Below are 22,750 nucleotides of genomic sequence, written 5' to 3'. Positions count from 1 at the left end.
GTCTGTGGAATACTCGGCTACTTATGCTATAGTGCAACCTGTGGACAGTTCGGTTGATAGAGCAATTGGAATATTAATCTGGAAACCGATATAAGATCCATTTGCCTTCAAGTGTATCTTATCTTTTACTTGTCTCAGTCATTGGGCTGCGGCCATGCTGAGGTATTACTTTGAGGGGCTTAGTCGAACAGATCGATCCTATTTATAAGCCTGGTATTTAATTTATTGTTACGGGGAGCAAACAAACCAACACTGGTTGTCAGACGGGAGAAGACAAACTCAAGACATACACACATACATACATGCATACATATATACCTATATATATATATATATATATATATATATATATATATATATATATTCTTGAACTTGTTTCAGTCATTTGACTGCGGCCATACTGGAGCACCGCCTTTAGCCGAGCAATTCGACCCAGGATTTATTCTTTGTAAGCCTAGTACTTATTCTATCGGTCTATTTTGCCGAACCGCTAAGTTACGGGGACAAACATAGACACACAAACACTCACACACACGCACACACGCACACGCACATATATATATATATATATATATATATATATATATATATATATATATATATATATATATATATATACGATGGGCTTCTTTTAGTTTCCATCTACCAATTCCACTCACAAGGCTTTAGGCGGCCCGAGGCTATAGTAGAAGACACTTGCCCAAGGTGCCACGCAGTGGAACTGAACCCGGGACCATGTGGTTGGTAAGCAAGCTACTTACCACATAGCCACTCCTACGCCTATATATATATATATATATATATATATATATATATATATATATATATATATATATATATATATATATATATATATATATATATATAAAATAAAAATAAAAAAAATAAAAAGGGGGGTTGTATGATAGTGTATAGAGGAATATATTATTCAAAAGAATTCCAACTCTGTCTGTTTTTTATGTTTTTTTTTATATTCTTATAAAATTAATGTGGGATATAGAATATGGAATATATAGTATATATAGGAAAATGAAATGAAGTATTGAATGTCTTATTGTATAAATGAAATATTAAATATTAAATATTAGATATTGAAGGACTAGTATACTTTCTTGCTTTCTAGCAATCATCAAGGTCCCATGTGACAGGTCACATAGGACCTTGAAGATTGCTAGAAATCAGGAAAGTATACTAGTTCTTCAAGTATACTAGTTCTTCAAGTATACTAGTTCTTCAATATATATATATATATATATATATATATATATATATATATATATATATATATATGATGGATTTCTTTCAGTTTCACTCACAATGCTTTGCTCGGCCTTGCGCTATAGTAGAAAACTTAAGCTGAAGTTGTCACACAATGGGTCTGAACCCGAAACCATGTGGTTGATAAGCAAGCTTCCTATTACCAGAAATTCCTACATCAATAATTTATAGAATTACATAATCAATAATTTATATTTTCTGAGAATCATCGAAGCTCCTTGATTCAGTGTAAAGTGGATGAATCCCAAACAAGCAATTCAGAGTTGCCTTGGATAGTGACTTGACAGAGTCAGAGTGATGGATGGAATACCTCACGTCATTTACTCTGACTCTACACACTCTGAGTTTAAATCTCACCGAAGTCAGGTTTGTCTTCCATCCTTTCAAAGGTCCAATCTTATCGCATATACATTTTCACCCGTTCACGGAGGTAATATTTACGCCACAGAATCATAGAAACCAGCCTTATGAGCCTATAGTTGAATGATCTGGAGCAACGTGAAATGAAGGGATTTGCTCATAAATCCAACGTATCGCTAGATCCAGGAATCTAAACCTCATTCTTATGCTTATGAGTGCAGCATCTTAACTACTAAGCTACGAACCTCTACCTTGCAGCCGTTAGAAGTAGATTTAACAAAACAAAACATATTAATCTAGGGTAGTGGATTAGTGGAATTGTTAGAGGATCGAGTCACGTGATTTTACAGTATCTGTTGCAGCTTTTTGCAGTCTCATAGCAACGCAGGTGATGCTTTCAGTAAACTGTTGCCAAGCAGTATCAGCCTCAACCAGCAGCCTTCCTTTGCTAATCTTCCTCACAAATATCATACTCTGGCCTGCATCTACGTGTGTAAATGCATGATCGGCATTTGCTAAAAGGGTCTCTATATAACTGCTCATAGAAGAATGTGTAAACGAAGTCAGTAAAATTAACTTTCGTTGTAAATTTATGGATCTCAGATGGACGTGAAGTGTGAGGGAAAAGCGTCGAAAATAAAATATTGAACAAACAGTCATAATGCAATAAAGAAGGATTTGTCGTTGTTGACATTTAGCCCCAGGTGAACTCTGATAGGTGCATGCCTATAGTCAAAATCGTTCTACTTGTGACCATCTCATCTTATTCTCAAGCAGTGTATCTAAAACTTCATTATTCAATATGGTTTCTCTTTCTTATGACTAGGTGGAGTGATATGAGGGAAATTTGGCTGCTATTATTTGCAGGTCAATCGAGCTCAGCTCGTATGTAAATTTATAAATCTGAGGTGTTAAGTTAAACTCTTCCTCGAGAAATATGAGCCCCATCTCGATCAGCATCCTAACCGCTTCATGAAACAGAAACCAGAGATAACTGGTGGAATTTAAAATGAAATGCCACATAAATAACGCAGTTACATTTTGTAATGTTCACTGTGGCCATATATCATAAATCCATTTTGGCATTTCTGATTAAGTTAATTGGAAAGTAACTAAGGATGTGAACTAGAATTATGAAGGCGATTAATTGTAGAATCGTTAGCATATCCGGATAAAAAGCTGCACGGTATTTGTTCCGTCTCTGCGCCTTGAATTGAAATCCCTCCGAGATCAACTTTGCCTTATATCCTTTCGCCGTCGATAACTAAAGTACCAGCGCTGAGATAGATACATATCTTTCTCTCTGGACTGCACCTGCGATTCAAAAGACCAGCCTTGTTGCATTATGCTACGCTGATTCGTGCTGAGAATTACTTTAGAGGAACTAATTATCATACACGTTAATTTCTCGGGTAAGAATTCGCAACAGCTTAATGCCTACTTCATCGTCGATACCGATGGAGAATCCTCTACCACTAGAAAGAAATGTGAGCTCCTTGTGGCTGCTCAATAAGCTTTATTCTTGTTATCTTAACAACTGTGTTTATAGTAAAGACTAATATTTCAGATGTAACTATAAATTTGCTGAAATTGTAAATTTATGCTTTACACTAGAATTCTGTTTTATTCTGTTCTGTGACCCAAACGTTATGTTTCTTTGCCTGTCAGTAATGTCAATGGCTTGTTATTCTATGGGTGTCAGAAAGCAATATATGTTAACTATCACCTATTGATTAAGCATGATTGCTATTTTAACAACTAATTCGGTAGTGGTTGAAAAACCAATTTAAAACAAATTCGAAATGTACAATGTTCTCAAATATTTTTAATTAACCTGGAAGTAGAATAAACGCATAAATAACAGAGTTACTATGTTGCAAAATTAATTACTAGATTTTAGATTAATGCTGTGAATTCATATGGAGTCTACCATCGAAGATAATGGTGATTATAATACAGTTGATCACTGAGGCAGTGTGAGTTTGTCTCACATGGTTTGAAAAATGTTGGAAAACTCAAAAACACATCAGAGTAAATGTCTATTGATAAGACGTATCAGCCGATTACCTCATTAATACATATGTCTTGACTTTAATGTTTAATTTAACCTTGTCCTGGCTCCCTTCTTAGTTTAAATCCAGTCGAGGACAACTTTGACTTTTCTCTTTTAGGAATCGACAAATAATGCAGAAGTCTAGGACAGGGGATTAGCAGCACTGCTAAGGTGCCGGACGAGATGCCTTTACGTTATTTCTTCTTAACTCTTCGTGTTCTCCTTTTCGAGTTTAATGCAAAAACAAAAATACTGTGTTTGAAGCGCAAATGAACTGAGAATAAAACAAGAGTAGCATTGGTAGCATTAGGTCACAAAAAGACAGCTTATCAGAAGTGAGCCGGAGAATAAAATAGAAAGAAAGATTCATTAATTAATTAAATATTTTATCTTTTAGCATGAAACCTATTTACGGTTAGATGGACTAAGCCAAGTGAGATTTAAATGTTTAGGCTGAAGGAATTATTATGACTGAAAAGGGTAAGGCGGTGAGCTGGAAGAACCAGTAGCACGCCGGACGAAATGCTTGGCGGCATTTCGTCTGTTTCTACGTCCCCAGCTCAAATTCTGCTGAGGTCGACTTTGCATTTCATCCTTTCGGAGTCGATGAAATAAATACCAGTCAAGAACTAGAGTCGATGTAATTGACTTCCCTTTCTCTCAAAATTTGCTCACCCTCTGCCAAAATTTGAAACCATCTTACTATAAAGGGTGGTGGATTGACAGAATCGTTAGAACGTCGGACAAAATACCTTGCAGCATTTCTTCTTTCACTTTATGTTCTGAGTTCAAATCTGTCTGAAATCAACTATACCTTCCATCTTTTCGAGGTTTATAAGTACTTGGCGAGAACTGAGGTTGATTTTAATCGATTAACCCCCACCTCTTCCAAAACTGCTGGCCGATTGCCTACATCAGAAACAATTATTACTACACAATAGGATCGTGGATTTGCAGAATCGTTAGAGCATGGGCCATAATAATTTGTGGCATTTGTGTCGGTTCTCTAAGTTCTGAGTTTAAATCCTGCGGAGGGTAATTTTGCCTTTATTACCCCTGGGGTCGATAAAATAGATTAACCAGTCGTTAGTATCGACCAGTCACTCCCGTCACATTGATCTATCATTATATATAGTGGTTTATTTAGAGTAAAATGTATTTATCACAGGAACAACTCAGAGCCAGAGCTAAAATGTGAACCATAGATCATTTGACCACCAATACGACCTGCTTTTGAGCTGGCAAACTGAGGCTTTTTTTCTTTGAAGATTTTGTTTTCTATAATCGAAACGATAGTGTGGTCCATTAGCAGAATCGTTAGAGCATCGGACAAATACCTTGCTGCATTTATTTCGGTTAGCTTGCGTTCTGAGTTCAAATCCGGCAGATGATCATTTTAGTTTTTCATCCTTCTGGGATCGATAAAATAAAATACGCATCAAATACTGGGGTCGATTGCTCCCTTCTTCAAAATCTGCTTTGCTGTTCTGTGAAGAAGGACATTGTAGAAATATTCACTGTATTAAGTATCCTCAAGACAACCACTTCCACTTGAAGAATGTGACTAACGAGGCCTTGGCAGAGTATGAGACGTACATAACTATCATTGTCGTTGTTGTGTGAATCATGATGACAACAACGATGAGAAGAACAATGTGACAGCCTAGAGATAAGAAAAAATTGAATTTTGTTCCACTCATAATGTAAAGCCACTGAAGCATGTATATATATATATATATATATATATTGTGTGTGTGTGTGTGTGTGTGTGTGTGTGTGTGTGTAAACGTGTTTGTGCTACAACTTGAAGGAAATAATAATCAGCAACCAATGAGATTTTTTTTATTAAATCTCTGGAGCTCTTAACCAGAAATAAGGAATGGACAACTCGGACAATAAATTTGTTACTGTGTCCATTGGTTAAGACTCCCGATTATACCAGTTCAGTTAACAAAATTTGTCTGTTAATCATCTTTATCGTTTTGTTCCCTACTCGAATTAGTTTAGTTAAACGCTATTACAGATATTCTAGGTAAACAAGTATGCTATGCTGTTCCTTTTCTGATACGACAATACTACAACTAATACTGGTTCTTAATGCCTGTCGTAGTCTGTTCGATACCTGTATATTAGTATATATGATACATGTTTATTTATACTGTACTGTGCAAGGTACTAGTCTGTGCCAAAGTATCCGTAAACTGGCCTTGCGGCCGCAGGAGTTGTTGCTTGCAAATTAGTGCGGATTATAAGCGGTGCCAGCCCATCAGTGTCCGGAAAGTCAGTGTTATACCTGCATGACATTCTATATTGCCAATGAAGGAACTTTTGCACAATTATTCGACCTGTTAGAAAAAGCAACAAATAATCCTTTTCATCACGCTATACAGTGTAAACAAGAACGAACTGGATAATGATGCAGTTGTGAATTTACTGGCCAACAAAAAAACTAGATAGTCATGGTGGGAGTGTCTTTGATCATCGATTTACACACGAACTAATGAGTCTGTATCTATGAGTTCATTACACGAGAGTTTCCTAAAATAAATATAAGGACGCATTCGATAGACTTGTAGTCCGAGAAATACTAGCCTAGAAAAAAGATGAGTTGGTCATGACAGGAATGCTTTCATAACAATTTCCTGTTTCCCACCTCTGATATGGAAGGCCGTCATCAAAACACAACAAGTTTCAACCTATATTTTATGTAACTAAGTCTTCAGATGCGATGTATCTCCACTCTTTTTTTTTTCTTTTTTTTGCTACTATTACAATGGCTCCCGATCTGCGAAGCTAGCTGGTTACATACTACCACCACCCAAAACTACCCATCACCCTTATATCTCTCCTCACATCACTCATATTAGTCTTTAGTCTCCATCCGCAAGCCCCACATTCACCACTGCCCAATCCAATCCTTTCCTAATGTGTCAACATTCTAGAATTCTCCTCTCATCGATTGTCTGCTTTCTAAACTGAACATTACCTGCATTAGTCTGGCCAGTTTGGGAGGTCCTGTGCATATAATGGAGCCACTCCATTTCCTTCTTACTAAACCATTAAAGCAAAACCAAAAAATAAAATAAAATAAAAAGAAGTAGTGAAGTACCTTATACTATATATGTTCTTCCCTTTTCATTAAGAGTTTAAGTACCGACAGAATCGACTGTCTCTCAATTTCATACCTCTTCTGTGTGTAAAATAAGTAACTGAGATTGAATCTTTCCATCAACGATGCCCTTCTGCAACAAACGCTTGTCCTTGTATCAATGCTAGAGATCAATATAAAACTTGTTTTTATTTTACACATAATGATACTTCTAGGTTTCCATAGATTTCTTCAACTCACAAAATATTTCATTTTCCTCTACCACTACACAAAACTAATAAATCCTGACGAACTTCCCTTATAATGTCTTCCATACACACCATACACAAACAGACGCACACACACACATTTATATATATATATATATATGCACATACACACATACATGCACACACTTACACTCACGCACACATACATCCATACACGGTAATACCTAGCTACCGCCTATCATTTTCTTATTGCTTCTTAATGGAATGAATTTTTTTATGCGCAACTAAAACATCACATAAAAAAATCAGAAAATAGGATTATGTGTATATAAAACATAGACAGTGGAATATTCCCTCATTATCATTTCTTGTTCATAATTTATTGCCTCGTGTTTTAAAGAAAAATTCCATATATAATGCTTAATGTTCGATTTTTTGAATCTTAGTAGAGTATATAAAGTTTCCTGAGTCTATTTCATCCAATCCTAATTTAAGAACAAGACACTTGTTTATTATACGGGGGCGGTATTATTTTTTTCATCTTCTCTTCGCTGCTTCGTGTCTGTTTGAGTAACAAAGAGATTAGCCTATGTGAGATTAATCGTATTTTGCTGTAATATTTGATTACAACCGTTTATTGACGTTTTCAAATTAGATAAACTATTAGCTAGATTTGATGCATTTATTAGAACATTGCGTTTTATCTATATTCCTAACAAGCATGAGCTGACAAATGTCCGTGTTGTTCTCGAAGGTTATTTAATCGAATACTGGATGGGACCTACAAACTTATTCAGTTCATCTTGTTTGCTTGTAATATTTAAATATGATTCATTGATTACTTACTCCCGACTGCTCTCAACACACTGCACAAATTATCCAAAGAGAAACATACTAACACAGCAAGGGGATAAAGATCCCTTTACGTAATAATGATCATGTTAAGTCAGTGAAGCAAGCGACGTATAACAAGAGCAATGATCTCAACTAGCAGAAACTATGAACCTTTCACACTCTGGATGAAACATTTTCCTTTCACTTAGTCTGCCAATGCATTCTAGAAAGACATGAACGTCTCAGTTTTCCGATTTTAACTCATTGATTTTGTCACAGTGACTTGGCAAATATTTGGTTAAGACTTTGTAAGAATTTCATTCTTCTGTGATTTAAGTCCAAAACCTATTGGCATTGAATTTTCCTTTCATCTCTGTAAGGCTTATAAAATAAGTACAAATTGTTTGCATGTGTGGAGTTAAACGGAATAGAAGTCCCCGCCCACTACAATAGGTAGCTATGTCTCTAGACTAGTAGTTCCAAAAGTGGGCGGTACAGCTCCCTTAGGGGCGGTGAAAAGATCCAGGGGGCGTTGAAGAAAACTGAGGTGATAATGGGGTGACCAAAACGGGACAATGGATGTAAAAAATAAAATAAAAATAAAGGGTAATTAGGTTAAGTTTTATTTCTGAAATACTGTTGCTCTGAATTTGCTGCAGAAAATGGTCTATGTCTGTGATGGTGAGTGGTGCTGGTGGTGAGAGGCACTAGGAACGTGGCCTTAGAACCAGTGAGTGGCAGCCTGAAAAAGGCTGGGAACCACTGCTCTAGACCGAGGTAATAATATTTCATAAAGTGTGATGCCGTGAGTCATGCCAATAATTGCTACTTCTTCTATAACATATACGTATATGAGTGTGCATGGTTCAAAAACCTGCTTCTCAATTACAAGGCTCATGGTTCGATTCCACTGTGCGGCATCTAATTCAAGTGTTTTTACTATTACCTGAGGATGACCCTCAGCGCGTGAGTAAAATGGAGTGGATCGAAACTGCATAGAAGCCCGTTAGCCGGCTGGATCATGCCAGTAATTCAATGGTCCAGCCTTCTCACACCGTCATGCTGTTTCCGCTCGGAAAATCATGTAACGGTTCACATGGCTGTGGAATATTCAACCACTTATACGCTAATTCAATGTTCTTGATGGTCCAGTTGTTTGATCAGCTGAAAAACTCGTGGTTAGAAATTGTGGCCGAGGGGTTAGGGTGTAGGGCTCATGATTGTGAGGTCGTGAGTTCGAGCAATGGGCCCGGCGATGCGTTGTACCATGACGCTAGACACTTCATTTCAGATTATTTTAATCAGCTCAACTGGAAATGCATACCAGTCAAGTGCTGGTGCAGCACTTTCTCATTATGGTTGTCCTCGATATTCTGTCGAGCACAGGACAGGAGAATTAAGATGGTGTATATATCTACTTGTGACTACATAGGCTCCTGAAGGAAGTTCTACCGAGAACTAATCCATAACTGGGGCCCTAACAGATACTAATACCCCGAATCAAAGCAGACCTAGGAACAATAGTGGCTGAGAGGTGGTTCCATATTTCTCAAAACCCTGTGAATCTCGTATGGGAGTCTCAATACCGCATGCAGTTTCAAGTCATGCTCAGGACATACATACATACATACATACATACATACATACATTCATACATATATACATACACACGTTCGTACGTGCATACATACATATACACATAAATATATGCATACATGCGTACGTACACACATATACATGCATACATGCGTAGGTAGATACTTACATACATACATAGATTCATAGATACATACGTTCGTACGTACATACATAGATATACACATATATACGTACATATATGCGTATGTACACACATATATACATGCTTACATACGTAGATACATGCATACATACATACATACATACATACATACATACATACATCGTGGATGCCAACTCATTGACGAGTATGACCATCACTGATAAATTATCTCATCCCATGATGGTGAGTATATCTACTTGCGACTACATAGTCACCTGAAACAATTAGCGAAAGAATGGTACATACTACCAAGTCATGCAGCGGATTCGATATTTATATAGATACTAGCAGAGATACCCGGCGTTGCTCTTGAGAAAGTCACATCTCCCTTCTCTCTTGAGACTCTATTTGGTGTGCTACAGCATGCGTTTCGTGATCTTTGGAAAGTGTTATCTCCCTTCTGTGCTGAGACTCCATCTGACGTGCTGCAGCATGCCTTTGCTGATCTAGAGAAAGTCTCATCTCCCTTCTCTCTTGAGACTCTCATCTTCGGTTTTCTGCAATCCTCCTTGCTTTATAAGTGTTTCTAGAGAGATTACTTTCTACTTTAGTGGCATATTTTTTTGAACATTCTAAACAAAAATTATGAACATAGAAAAAAATATACATTAATCTCTATTTTTGTAAGCAGTTGCATGTATGTAGTATGTCTGTATTTTTGTATGCAGTGTAAATTAACGAAATATATGCAGATTGTAAATACCTTGCAACCTTGCAATTACTGCGATAATTATGAACTGGCAATTGAACGGTAGATGTGTATATTTATATACCTTGGACCTGCCACCTAATTGTTTTTGTCGAGTGTTTCACCTCCAGCCGTTCTCGTCACATATGTATATGTATGTGTAGATGTGTGCGCGTGTTTAACGACGTACGCAACGGACTCTCAAACACATACACACTCACTGGTACACACACATTCTTATACAAAATATGATGATAACACACATACTCGCACATAAGTCCGAATACATATAGTAAGAGAGACTCATACATACATTTGCGCATGTCAGTCGTCATAGATGTATATGTAGATGTAGATGTGTGTGTATGTATAATAACGTGCCTAACGCGGAAACACACATACATTCACATGCACATACACACTCATACACCCACACCATACACTCACTGACACATACACACTCATATACAAAATGCGACGTCGTCGTCATCGTGATATAAAATGTCCTTTACTATCTCATACGTATCGAACGTGCAAACACATACACAAACACATACACACTCTTATAAAATGTCCTGTACTATAGTTGACTATAGAAAGATTATGTCTATGAAATGTTATATTGTTTTAATCGAAATGAAAAATATTACATGTTGACAGTCGTTGGGTGTAATACTATACAGTATGAGATACACACGCAGACATTCATTCACGCATGTTAGTCGCCACATATTTATATGTATGTGTAGATATGCGTGTGTATGTTGAAAAATGTACCTAACGCGGAAACATATTCACACTCATACACATACACACACATACGCTCACAGCACATACAGTCATATACAAAATGTGACGTTATCGTTGAACGCGGAAGCACACACTGACAAACGCATACAGACTCATACACTCACACACAAACACTGACAGACACATAACCCTAACCCTAACCCTCATATACAAAATATGACGTTGTTGTAGTCGTCGTCGTGATGTAAAATGTCCTGTACTATATTTGACTATAGGAAGATTATCTCTATAAAACGTAATATTGTTTTAATCGAAATGAAAAAAACTTACATGTTGACACTCGTGAGGTATGATTCTATTACCTTGTAAAATTTGATTTGATTTGGTGGAGCTGTTTGAGAATGCTTTGGGAACAAACAAACAGAGAATTTCATATATATATAGATAAGGTAGCTGTCGGTTCGTTATCGAGTATGGCACATTTTGCACAAAAATTACATCTGCAGAGCCTCCTTGTCTTGGACTTTCTTATAACAAAGACATACATTTATATGATAAAGCGAAGACTTCTCTTAGACGCCGACGTTTCTTGAACAAGAGGACCGTGACTTGTTCCACCTACACTACACTTCCATGCTCTCTCAAATGACGAGAAAAACATGGTAGTGACAATATTTCATTGTCACAGACGTGCATGATATACAGCCTGCTAGCGGCAACACAAGGTCTGCCGAATATTTATAGGTTCAAGAAGCCCAGGTCACACTTAAGCTTGAGAAAAAAAAACGCTAAAACTACCGTACATCTACGTTATTGTGACAAACGCCTGTGCAACACAAGTGCCACTCTATAAATATTTGAAGTTAGGTCAGAGACTACAAACATAATAGAGTTAAAGTGAGTGTCCTTCTTTCGTATGCGTATTTGTAAATGTACATATATGCATATGCATCTGTACACACTATTTGAAAGCCGTTGTTTGGTACATTTAAATTCATCCACCTTTCACAGGTTTTGTTTTTCATTCCCCAAATGACCCAAAATTCCCCACTTTTCTAAACAAGGTAGGTTGGGTGCCGGTTTCGTCGCAGACTATGCAGCCTTACAAAGAAAAAATCCTGGGGGTCGATTTGCTCGATTACAAGCAGTGCTCCAGCATGACTGCAGTCAATTGATTGAAACAAATAAAAGAATAAAAGAATATATATATGTATGCATATATATATATATATATACAGTTCTCTCTCTCTCTCTCTCTCTATATATATATATATATATATATATATATATATATATATATATATATATATATATATACACAGTTTTGTATTTAAGAGATAAGGAATTATGTACATTATTGACATTATTTACATTTGACATCAGGAGAGTATTCAAGACTAATACAACACTTCACAAATATCTCCTTCGTGTAAAACCACCAATAGAAGAGACCAAAAACTGTATGTACTCCATCCCATGCAGTTGTGGTAGGTTATACAAAGGCGAAACATGTCACCCCCTCACAATAAGTGTAGAGGAACTTCGCAAAGCTGTGACACGATGAAATATTGATAAATCGGTTATAGCTGATCATGTATGGAGAAATGGAGACCACCTCCCCCTGTGGGATTAAGTTAAAATAATAGACAGAGAACACCACTAGAAAATACGAAAATTAAAAGAATCAGCACATATGCTAGGACACAACAACCTCCTAAGCAGACCGAGTGCAGATATGAACAGCATATGGGAACCGGTATTAAGGAAGGATAGGAGAATGTTAGATTTATAAGCCCTAAAATTCACTCCATAATTACCCACGTAATGGTTAAGAGCGCGGGCTACTAACTCCATGATTCCAAGTTCGATTCCAGGCAGTGACCTGAATAATAATAATAATAATAATAATAATAATAATAATAATATCGAAAAATACCTTAGAAATGAGAACCCAGGTTTGAAATTTCCCCTGATGAAGATGTAAACACTCCAGCATCGGTTGTTAAGCGATGTTGGGGGACAAACACAGACACACAAACATATACATATATATATATACGACGAGCTTCTTTTAGTTTCCGTCTACCAAATCCACTCACAAGGCTTTGGTCGGCCCGAGGCTATAGTTGAAGACACTTGCCCAAGGTGCCACGCAGTAAGACTGAACTCGGAACCGTGTTGTTGGTAAGCCACTCCTGCGTCTATATGCAGTGTATGTGTGTTTTTATGTACTCTGCTCTGGATATGACATATTTAAACCTTAATTTCACATACTGCTCCATCGTTCTCCTTCATTAGGCCACCGCTGTCTTAGCTGCCGAATATGATATTGTATAATGCCAAAGTTCTCTTCGTTGAAATGAATTGACACTAAGATTTCCAGGGAAGTTCCTTGAATGATTTTGCATACTTTACAATGTGAAAGGTTATTTTCTCTCTCATTGACTGAACGCTACAGAAACAGAAGTTAATTTCCGGGGATTAATGTAATATTGTTATTATTAAATTGATTATCTTTATTTTATTATAACAAGATTTCCTTTGATCAGTAATATATTTTTTCTTTGTTTTTTTTTTTTGCTTTTCTTTCTTTTCTAAATTTCTAGAGATGTTGGCAATTCTGAACACAGCGATCGAGATGTCTTACTTAATTACCTCCTCTCCAAAGGAGAAGGCAGGGACCCGTACTATAACACCAGAAGTTATTCAGATGAGGTATGCTATTTCAGTCACTTTATTTTGCTTTTCTTCGTCAGCAATCGCATCTTATTCACTTTTTAAGAAGCACAGACTCCATTATTGCGGGGTGGATGCCAGAAGCGAGATAGCGTCGAACAAACGAGACAATACCTTTTGCTAATCGCTCACGTGTTTTACGTTCGGTGTTCAAATCTTACCCGAATCTACTTCACTTTCGTCCTTCCGAATCGATAAAATATGTGCACAAAAAAAAAAAAACCTATGTGATACACATCGACGTCTTTCATCGTGCATTTACGATACTGTTTTACTTTGTGTATCACCTATACTCACTGATATATTTTACTCTTTTGCACTGTATATCTGTGACATTTACTGATACTGTTTTACCCTGTATACCAGTGAATCTTGCTTCTCCATGCCAACAACTATAAACAGTCACACCAACGTTTAAGTGGCAGATTAATTACTTAAGAAGTGTGGATGATAGCTTTGAATGGACATCTAGTTGTATTTATTTGAACGTGTATCGATTTGTTTCTATTTGAATGAATATCTATTTGTATCCAGTCGAAAGTGCATCGGGCAATCAATGAAGGTATTATTAGAAGTTCATATTCTAAACAGACACATTATTATAAATATACTTGTATTAAGGAAGTCCGGAGTACACATCACCTTTCCAAATAACGCCTAAGGACTTGTCCATAACACCCGTAACCGTGGAATCACATGGCTTAGTGGTTAAGGTGTTGGACTCATGATCGTAAGATTGTGGTTTCGATTCCTGGACCAAACGACCAGTTGTGTTTTTGAGTAAAACACTTCATTGCATGTTGCTCTACTCCACTCAGATGGCAAAAATGAGTAATCCTGCGATGGACCGGCGTCCCGTCCACGTGAGAAATATATACGCCATGGAAACCGGGAAACCGGTCCTCATGAGTTGGTATGACTCGAGAAAGAAACTTATTCCTTTTCTTTTTATTCGTAACCTTAATATGGAGAGCACATGTCCTTCATGTATCGTTGCCTGATCCAGTAAGCCTATGATTAAAGAATTTCCAGCTGCAAATCTTTTGTCTTTTGCTCAGACATTGACTGCATTATCTAGTGTCCTTCAAATTTCAAAACGGTAGGGTGAACTTGGTGGATATTTAATGGTTATTTCTTGCAGGTCGAGAGAGAACCAGATGGGTGTGTGTGTGTGCGTGTGTGTGTGTGTGTGAGTGAGAGAGAGAGAGAGGGGGGGGGGAGAGAAAGAGAGAGAAAAACTTATAGTAGAATCGATATTGGCTAAATGTGTCTCAAATTTTCAAAGATTGTCATCCTTTGTCTGTACCCCTCTCTGCTCAACTTCGCATTCTTCTGACAACGTAAAGAGGTGTTGCTTAGTTTACATGCGTTTAAATAAATTTGCATAAGAAATACCATTCTGGAAATATATATTTAGCAGAGATTCTACTGTACACTGTCTGAGACACTTTCCAAATATTCTTTGACTGCAGAGATTGTGAGTTAGGTATGGCTGACTCGTTCATGTACTCTGTAATAGCAATTCGTTATAAGGCGGCGAACCGGCAGAATCGTTAGCCCACGGAGCAAAATGCTTCGCGGCATTTCGTCCGTCTTTACATTTTGGGGGGTTCAAATTCCGCTGCGGTCGACTTTGCCTTTTATCTTCTCAGGGTCGATAAATTAAGTACCAGTCGAACACTGGAGTTGATATAATCAACTAGTCCCCATCCCCAAAATTACTGACTTCGTGCCAAAACTTAGAAACCAGTGTTAATGTTTTGCGAAAACACGAAAGAGAAAAGTAATCTCTGTAGCGAAGCAATCCTCCAAAAAGTGTTTGATGTGGTTCTAAGAAAGATATCTTCTATATCTTTTGCTTGTTTTAGTCACTGGACGGTGACCATGCTAGAGTAGAAGTCCATCGCCTAAGGTGCTACACGGTAGGATTGAACCCAAAACCATGTAGTTTCAAAGCGAGCCTCTTAATCACACAATCATGCCTACGTAAGATATAGAGACTGTAAAGAATGAGAAGCAAGAGACAAATGTAAAGATACGTTTGAGGTGGATACTGTGAGAAAGTAAGAAGCTTGATAAATTAGCAGCAGAAAAGCCAGGGTAATAACATAGGAGTCAAAATAATTGATAATTCTATAATATAGATTTGAATTTTTGGCGAAAGGTCAGCAAGTTCATGGGAGGATTTACGCCGATTACATTGACCCCAGTGCTTAACTAGTACTTATTTTATTGACCCCCAAAAGCATGAAAGGCAAAGTTGACCTCGGCGAAATTTGAACTCAGAACGTAAAGACGGATGAAATGCCGCTAAGCATTTTGCTCAGCGTGCTAAATATTCTGCCTGCTCGCCGCCTTCTAATTCTATAATGTAGGAAGAACTATGGATTAGACGAGTGGCTTTCTTTATAATTAATGTTTCAAAAAATCTCCCATCGGATGACGTGTGCAATCCCAGATATCAGAATAGTACTCCGTTGTTATTTTCAACAGTCTTCTGTACAGTCAAAAGTTTCTTTTGTTTATCTTTTTTGTCAAGAGGAAAGGCACTTCCTTTTACCCTTTCACCCACACTCTTCTGCAATTGATAAGAAGGAAGGAAATCTCCTCTATCCTAAGACTTGCTCAAATGCTTGCCACTGAGTAGATTCCGTTAAAGGCATTCAAGTTGCTAGCTGGTGATGTTAAATTTGTCGGTGGATGAAGACTACCACCCAAATAGGTCAGGGTGTGATTCGAACTCAGAACGTAAGGAGCCAGAACAATTATCCAGTCTGGCATTCATACAATTCTGCCAATTCACTACCCTAGATTATTCCTTTTTTTAAAAAAAAGATCAACTCTGAAATGAAAAAGGAGTATGGTTTTGGGAAGATTCGAACTCGAGTATAAAAAGCCAGAACAAACACTACGAGGTGTGCTCTCCGACGCTTTAACCATTCTGTCAGTTCGCCGTCAACTCAAATGTTTCTTCATTCTGAAGTTGTTTGTGTCTTTGAGTCTCTAAAAAAGGCTCAAAACCTAAGTCCTATTGCTGTGCTGTAAATAATGTTTAGTATATGGAGCTTTGATAAAGAAGATTTCTGGAGATAAACAATCCAATCACGTTTACTAAAAATAAAACAAGTGAAGAACTCTTCCCAAATAACGTTTGCCTTGTCGGTGTAGATAAACTTAAACCAGATTATCAAAGTGCTGTAAATGTTCAGTATACTGTAAATATTATTGTTTGTGTACATGCAAGATGCGCAATTTAGAAAAATTACGTAATCGCTATTGTTTCTGAAAATCTTTTTCATGAATTCCACCGTTTAAGGACACTATTAAAGTAGTTGTTAAATACTGCGTTGATACACACATATATCCATAGTTATGAAAATATTGCCATTTTACTTTGTTCTTTTTGGCATATAATTTTTCAATAAATGAATTCATTATAAATCTGTATTCATTTGATTATTTTTATATTATTTTTCTCTTGGAAATTATATTTAAACATTCTTTTATAATTCTTGTTTCTTTTTGTTTTTGTTTTTCAGCCAACACGTTACTGATAATAGCTGACCATTCTAACAGAATCATACAAGAATGAACTCATTGACATTTCTCTATAGGCTATTGGTAATAATCATCATGAGAAAACATATCCAACCTCTCAGTGGAATCAAAAATATTAACTTTTTAAACTGGGAGAAATTAACGAAATCTATCCCAGCTTTTTGCTGCTCTTGTATTAAGATGTATTCGGTATGGAAATATTTTTGGATGCGTATTCGTGGAATTCAAATAAACAAGATATCAATATAAAGATAAATCATATGAGCATATAAGCCAATTTTTTTCTTGTTTTGTATATATTTCTCTAAGATATATGATTGTTCTAATAATGATGCAAATTGCGCAAATCTTGAATATGTCAACCCACACTCACAAACACACATACACGCAAACGTACAAACATACGTACGTACGTACATACATACATACATACATACATACATACATGCATACATGCATACATACATGCATGCATGCATGCATGCATACATGCATGCATACATACATACATACATACATACATACATTAGAAAATGTATGTACGTATGTATGTAAATACCTACGCTGAACTACTGAGAAAAGCACAGTTACCCTATCCAGATTACATGTTCAGGTTTATACTTGTAATTAATGGCGTACTGTGATGTGTAACACACTGCCTAAATACCAATCTTGAGGAATTAGGCTTCTCAAAATCAGAAAGGAGAAAGCTGATTCGACGACTACAGATCCAAGCCGTCACTGGATTTGTAAAATCTGTAAAACTTTCTTGAAGTTTATCATTTAAGTATATACGAGCATGTCTAGACATGTAACTATATGCATGAGAATACATACATAGAACAAAATATAAAAATCTGCACATGCACTGACTCCAAATACTGCATATATACACACGTACATGTAAAAATACCCTTTTGATGTTGTTGAAATTCCAGTGAATGAGCTTTGGATCTAGGTTAGAAACCGGTTGTTTCTCTATTGGCAAGAAATTTAGAAATAAAACTGAATGAGGACATACATACATACATACATACATGCATACATACATACATACATACATACATACATACACACACACACACATATATATGTGGTGGAAATCAACTCGTAACCAAGTAAGGCCACTTCGTAAACTCAGTACGTTCGTGCAAGCATTCAGAGAGCGAATTTGTTTTGAGTGGATAATGTGTTGCACAACCCTGATCCCACTTATCAGCGCAATCAGCTATAAAACCAATGACACAACAGACGTTGAAACGACAAGAAAACAACTGTACTTGAAGTTTTTTTTTTTTTTTTTTTCATAGTGTTTACTTTCTCCGAGAAGGAAGTCCTAATGAGAACAAGGTTTTTCTCACTCACAGTAGTTCACACGATGCTTAACCCATAACTGGGGCCCTAACAGATACTAATACTCCGAGTCAGAACAGACTTAGGAACAATAGTGGCTAAGAGGTAGTTCCACATTTCTCAAAACTCTAGAACTCTCGTATCGGGGCCTTAATACCGGATGTAGTTTAAAGTCTTGCTCAGTACATACATACATACATACATACATACATACATACATACATTCTTAGTGGCTGTCAACTTGTAGACAAGTATGACCATCACTTATGAATTATCCTAGATGTTAAAGTCAATGGCTGTCAGCAATGCCCGCGCAAGTCAATAACAGTTTGCACAACACTGCTAAGGTTCTCGCCTACAAAGCCAAGCAGTCTACACACAAACGAGAGCACGATCTCCGGCTTCGCAATGAAGCGAATTTTATTTCAGAATTACCTTTTCCAAGAGAGATATCTAAATAAAGACTTGTGGTCTTTTACATACATACATACATACATACATACATACATACATGCATGCATACATACATACATACATACATACATACATACATACATACATACATACGTACGCACGTACGTTCGTATGTGCGTATAGACACAATATGGCCGAATTGTTAAAAAGTTTGCTTCTCAATCCTGAGGTTCTGGGTTTGATCTTAGTGCATAATATTTTAAGCAAATGTAATTATCTGTATGGTTTTCGCCAACCCAATTTCACTTACAAAGGATGGGATCTACATGTGAGTGTAAAGTGAGTATATGGAAACAGTATACAAGACGACGGATGGACTGTACACATAATTCAAAAGGGTACAGCCTTGTCGCAGAATTCCATTAAGGGTACACGCGTAAAGAGGAATGCTCAGTTATTCACAGTTAAATCTCACATATAACGAAAATCTAACACACACACACACACACACAATCTCATGACACAAAATGTTTCTGGCAGTCAAATGTTCCACAGACATCTGAGGTTATTTGCTGGGGCTTCAACAATGGAAGGAAAAGCAGAATTTGTTTTTGAAAGAGGTTTGAAGGACCACATCGTTCCTGAAAGTTGCGAATTGTATCTTTTACTTGTTTCAGCTGATGAAATGCGACCATACTGAGACACCGCCTTGAAGGATCTATATTTCATTTTGTAGTTTGACTTCCTCTTCTATGTCCCTTCTCATTAACCTAAAGTATCACTGTACTTACATACATACATGGATAGATAGATAGATAGATAGATAGATAGATAGATAGATAGATAGATAGATGGATAGAGAGAGAGAGAGATACATACAAGTGCGTAAGTATATATATATATATATATATATATATATATATATATGGGTATAAACACATACATATATATGTATGTGTGCGTGATGCGTGTGTGCGTGATGCGTGTGTGCGTGCGTGCGTGCGTGTATGTATGTATGTGTATATATATATATATATATATATATATATATATACATACATATCTATATATATATATATATATATATATATATATATGTATATATATATATATATGTATCCCTTTACATATGTATACATATGTATGTGTGTTCATTCCGGAACATGTGTGTGTGTGTGTGTGTGTGTGTGCGTGTGTGTGTGTTAGAAAATTATGTTCCCATTTTATCCAGCGACGCACACATCATGTCATTGTTTCAACTAGATAATCTAATAGTAATATCCTGTCCTGTCCTATAACAAGGTAGGCTACAGCCGCTTGTAATATATGATTAGATATAGGCAAGTCCAGTATTAGCGCGCAATTGCTGTTTGATACAACCCAAATATCCTACCAACAAACAGATTCCGGTATAAATATCGGACTGTTTTCAGAATATGTTCATTTTGGTTGAATTAATATTTACGTGCTTAGATCAAATGAGGTATAAGCTCCAAGCTGTGTTATGATATTGGAATAATTTACAATTCTGTCGTATTTATTAACCTCGAAATATAAGAGCGAGCATATTATGCTTATCGATATAATTCCATTTTCTATTGCGCTTCTATCCATTATATATACGTGTGTGTGCGCCGTATGTGCATACATACATATGCATGTGTGGGAATATTGCTACATACGTATATATATATATATATGTGTGTGTATGTACCTGCATGTCTATATATATATAATATATATATATATATATATATATATATATATATATATATATATATATATATATATATGTGCGTGTGTATGTGTGTGTGTGTGTGTGTGTGTGTACGTACGCATGTATATGTATATGTATGTACGTATGTTTATTTATATGTATATATGTAGGTATAAGCTTATATATAAAAAGCATGCACACACACACACACACATATATATATATATATATACACACATATATACATGTGGACATATCAAGAAGTATATACATGTATTTACATGTACATTTATATATACCTATATACGTCTGTGTGTGTAATAAATATACTCATATATATATATATATTCAAATATATATCTGTGATTGTGCGTGTATATATATATATATATATATATATATATATATATATATCTGTGTGTGTGTGTGTGTGTATGCGTGTGTGCGTGTGTGCGTGTATGTATGTATGTATGTATACATGTATGCATGTATGTATGTATGCATGTATGTATATATGTATGTATATATGTATGTATGTGTTGGCGCAGGCGTGACTGTGTGGTATGAAGCTTGCTTCTCCACCACATAGTTCCGGGTTCAATACCATGGCGTTGTACCTTGGGCAAGTGTCTTCTACTCCAGCCTCGAGCTGACCAAAGCTTTGGTAGTGGATTTGGTATAGACGGAAACTGAAAAAAGCCTATCGTGTATATATATATATATATATATATATATATATATATATATATATATATATATATATATATATATATATTGTGTGTGTGATTTTGTGTCTGTCTCCCCATCACTGCTTGACAATCGGTATTGGTGTGTTTACATCTCTGTAACTTAGCGGTTCGGCAAAAGAGACTGATAGAATAAGTAGTAGACTTTAAAAAAATAAGCCCTGGGGTCGATGTGTTTGACTAAAACTCTTTAAGGCGGTGCTCCGCACGATCGCAGTCAAATGGCTGAAACATGTAAAAGAATAAAAGAATGTATGTGCGTGTGTGTGTGCTTGTACGTATATTCATACGCGCAGACATGAATATGAGGTGTATCTAAAAGGAAGCCGAACATTTTAGAAAACAAATAAGTACTTTACACACAATTTCATCAAACTTTTGTCTTTCAAAATAGTTTTCTCCGTTGTTGATTCTTCATTCCCAGCATAATACCCCAGTTTTAGAACACATTCTGGAACATGCTTTCCGAGATAATCTCTGTTTTGTCGATCTCTTTTATCGTCTGAAATGAATGACTTTTTAAGGTTGATTTCAACTTTGGGCACACAAAACCGTCCGCAGCTACCAATTCCTGAGAATTACTTTGCGTTATCTTGTTACAGTATCCAGCGTTTGTTTATCCATTTGATAAGTCTCCCCCTCTTGCACAGCTTCTCTTAAACGTCTCACGACACCTAAATAAATTATTTCATAATAAACGACTCTCAAAGAGCATCATCTCCACGTTTAAGTGACTCTTGGTAGCGGTAACGATGATCCAATTCTCTGCGAGGACTGCTTTTTGTTTGACATTGTACCCGTGCATCTACCTTTCATCACCACTTGTAACTTCTTGAAAGCTTCCATCAATATTCGTACCACAAACTAGCACCTGGATGACAGCGCCTTGATTCCTGTAGACGCGGCACCATGGTTCTCCTCCAATTTTTTCTTTTGAAATTATGTGACCTGAACTTTTACAGATTTCTACTTCTTTGGAATATTTAGATATAATCAGACGACAATTTTCACGGACCCCAGCACGCATCTTTGAAATGGGATTGTTGTCCGTTGTTGAAAAAATGGTACCGCTCGTGATATTGAACATGACTCAGACATCTTTTGAAATAGGGAGTTGAAAACTGAGAGTCCCGTTTATTGCGCA

At 36.4% G+C, this 22,750-nt stretch overlaps 1 protein-coding gene across 1 annotated transcript in view; it reads left to right on the top strand.

The window, feature by feature from the left end:
- LOC106868937 (uncharacterized) overlaps positions 1–17,648 on the top strand; it is a 100,421-nt gene extending 82,773 nt beyond the window's left edge. The window contains exons 4-5 of the mRNA XM_014914411.3: positions 13,689–13,797; positions 17,358–17,648. Coding sequence (XP_014769897.1) covers positions 13,689–13,797; positions 17,358–17,372 — 124 coding nt within the window. The 3' untranslated portion in view covers positions 17,373–17,648. The remainder of the gene's footprint in view (positions 1–13,688; positions 13,798–17,357) is intronic.
- Positions 17,649–22,750: the final 5,102 nt, after the last annotated feature.

The sequence above is a fragment of the Octopus bimaculoides genome, chromosome 7, assembly GCF_046866305.1.
Source record: "Octopus bimaculoides isolate indiv1 chromosome 7, ASM4686630v1, whole genome shotgun sequence".
NCBI classification, from domain to species: Eukaryota; Metazoa; Mollusca; class Cephalopoda; order Octopoda; family Octopodidae; genus Octopus; species Octopus bimaculoides.
Note: the sequence above shows the minus strand (reverse complement) of the source record. Positions and strands in the feature narration are given on the sequence as shown.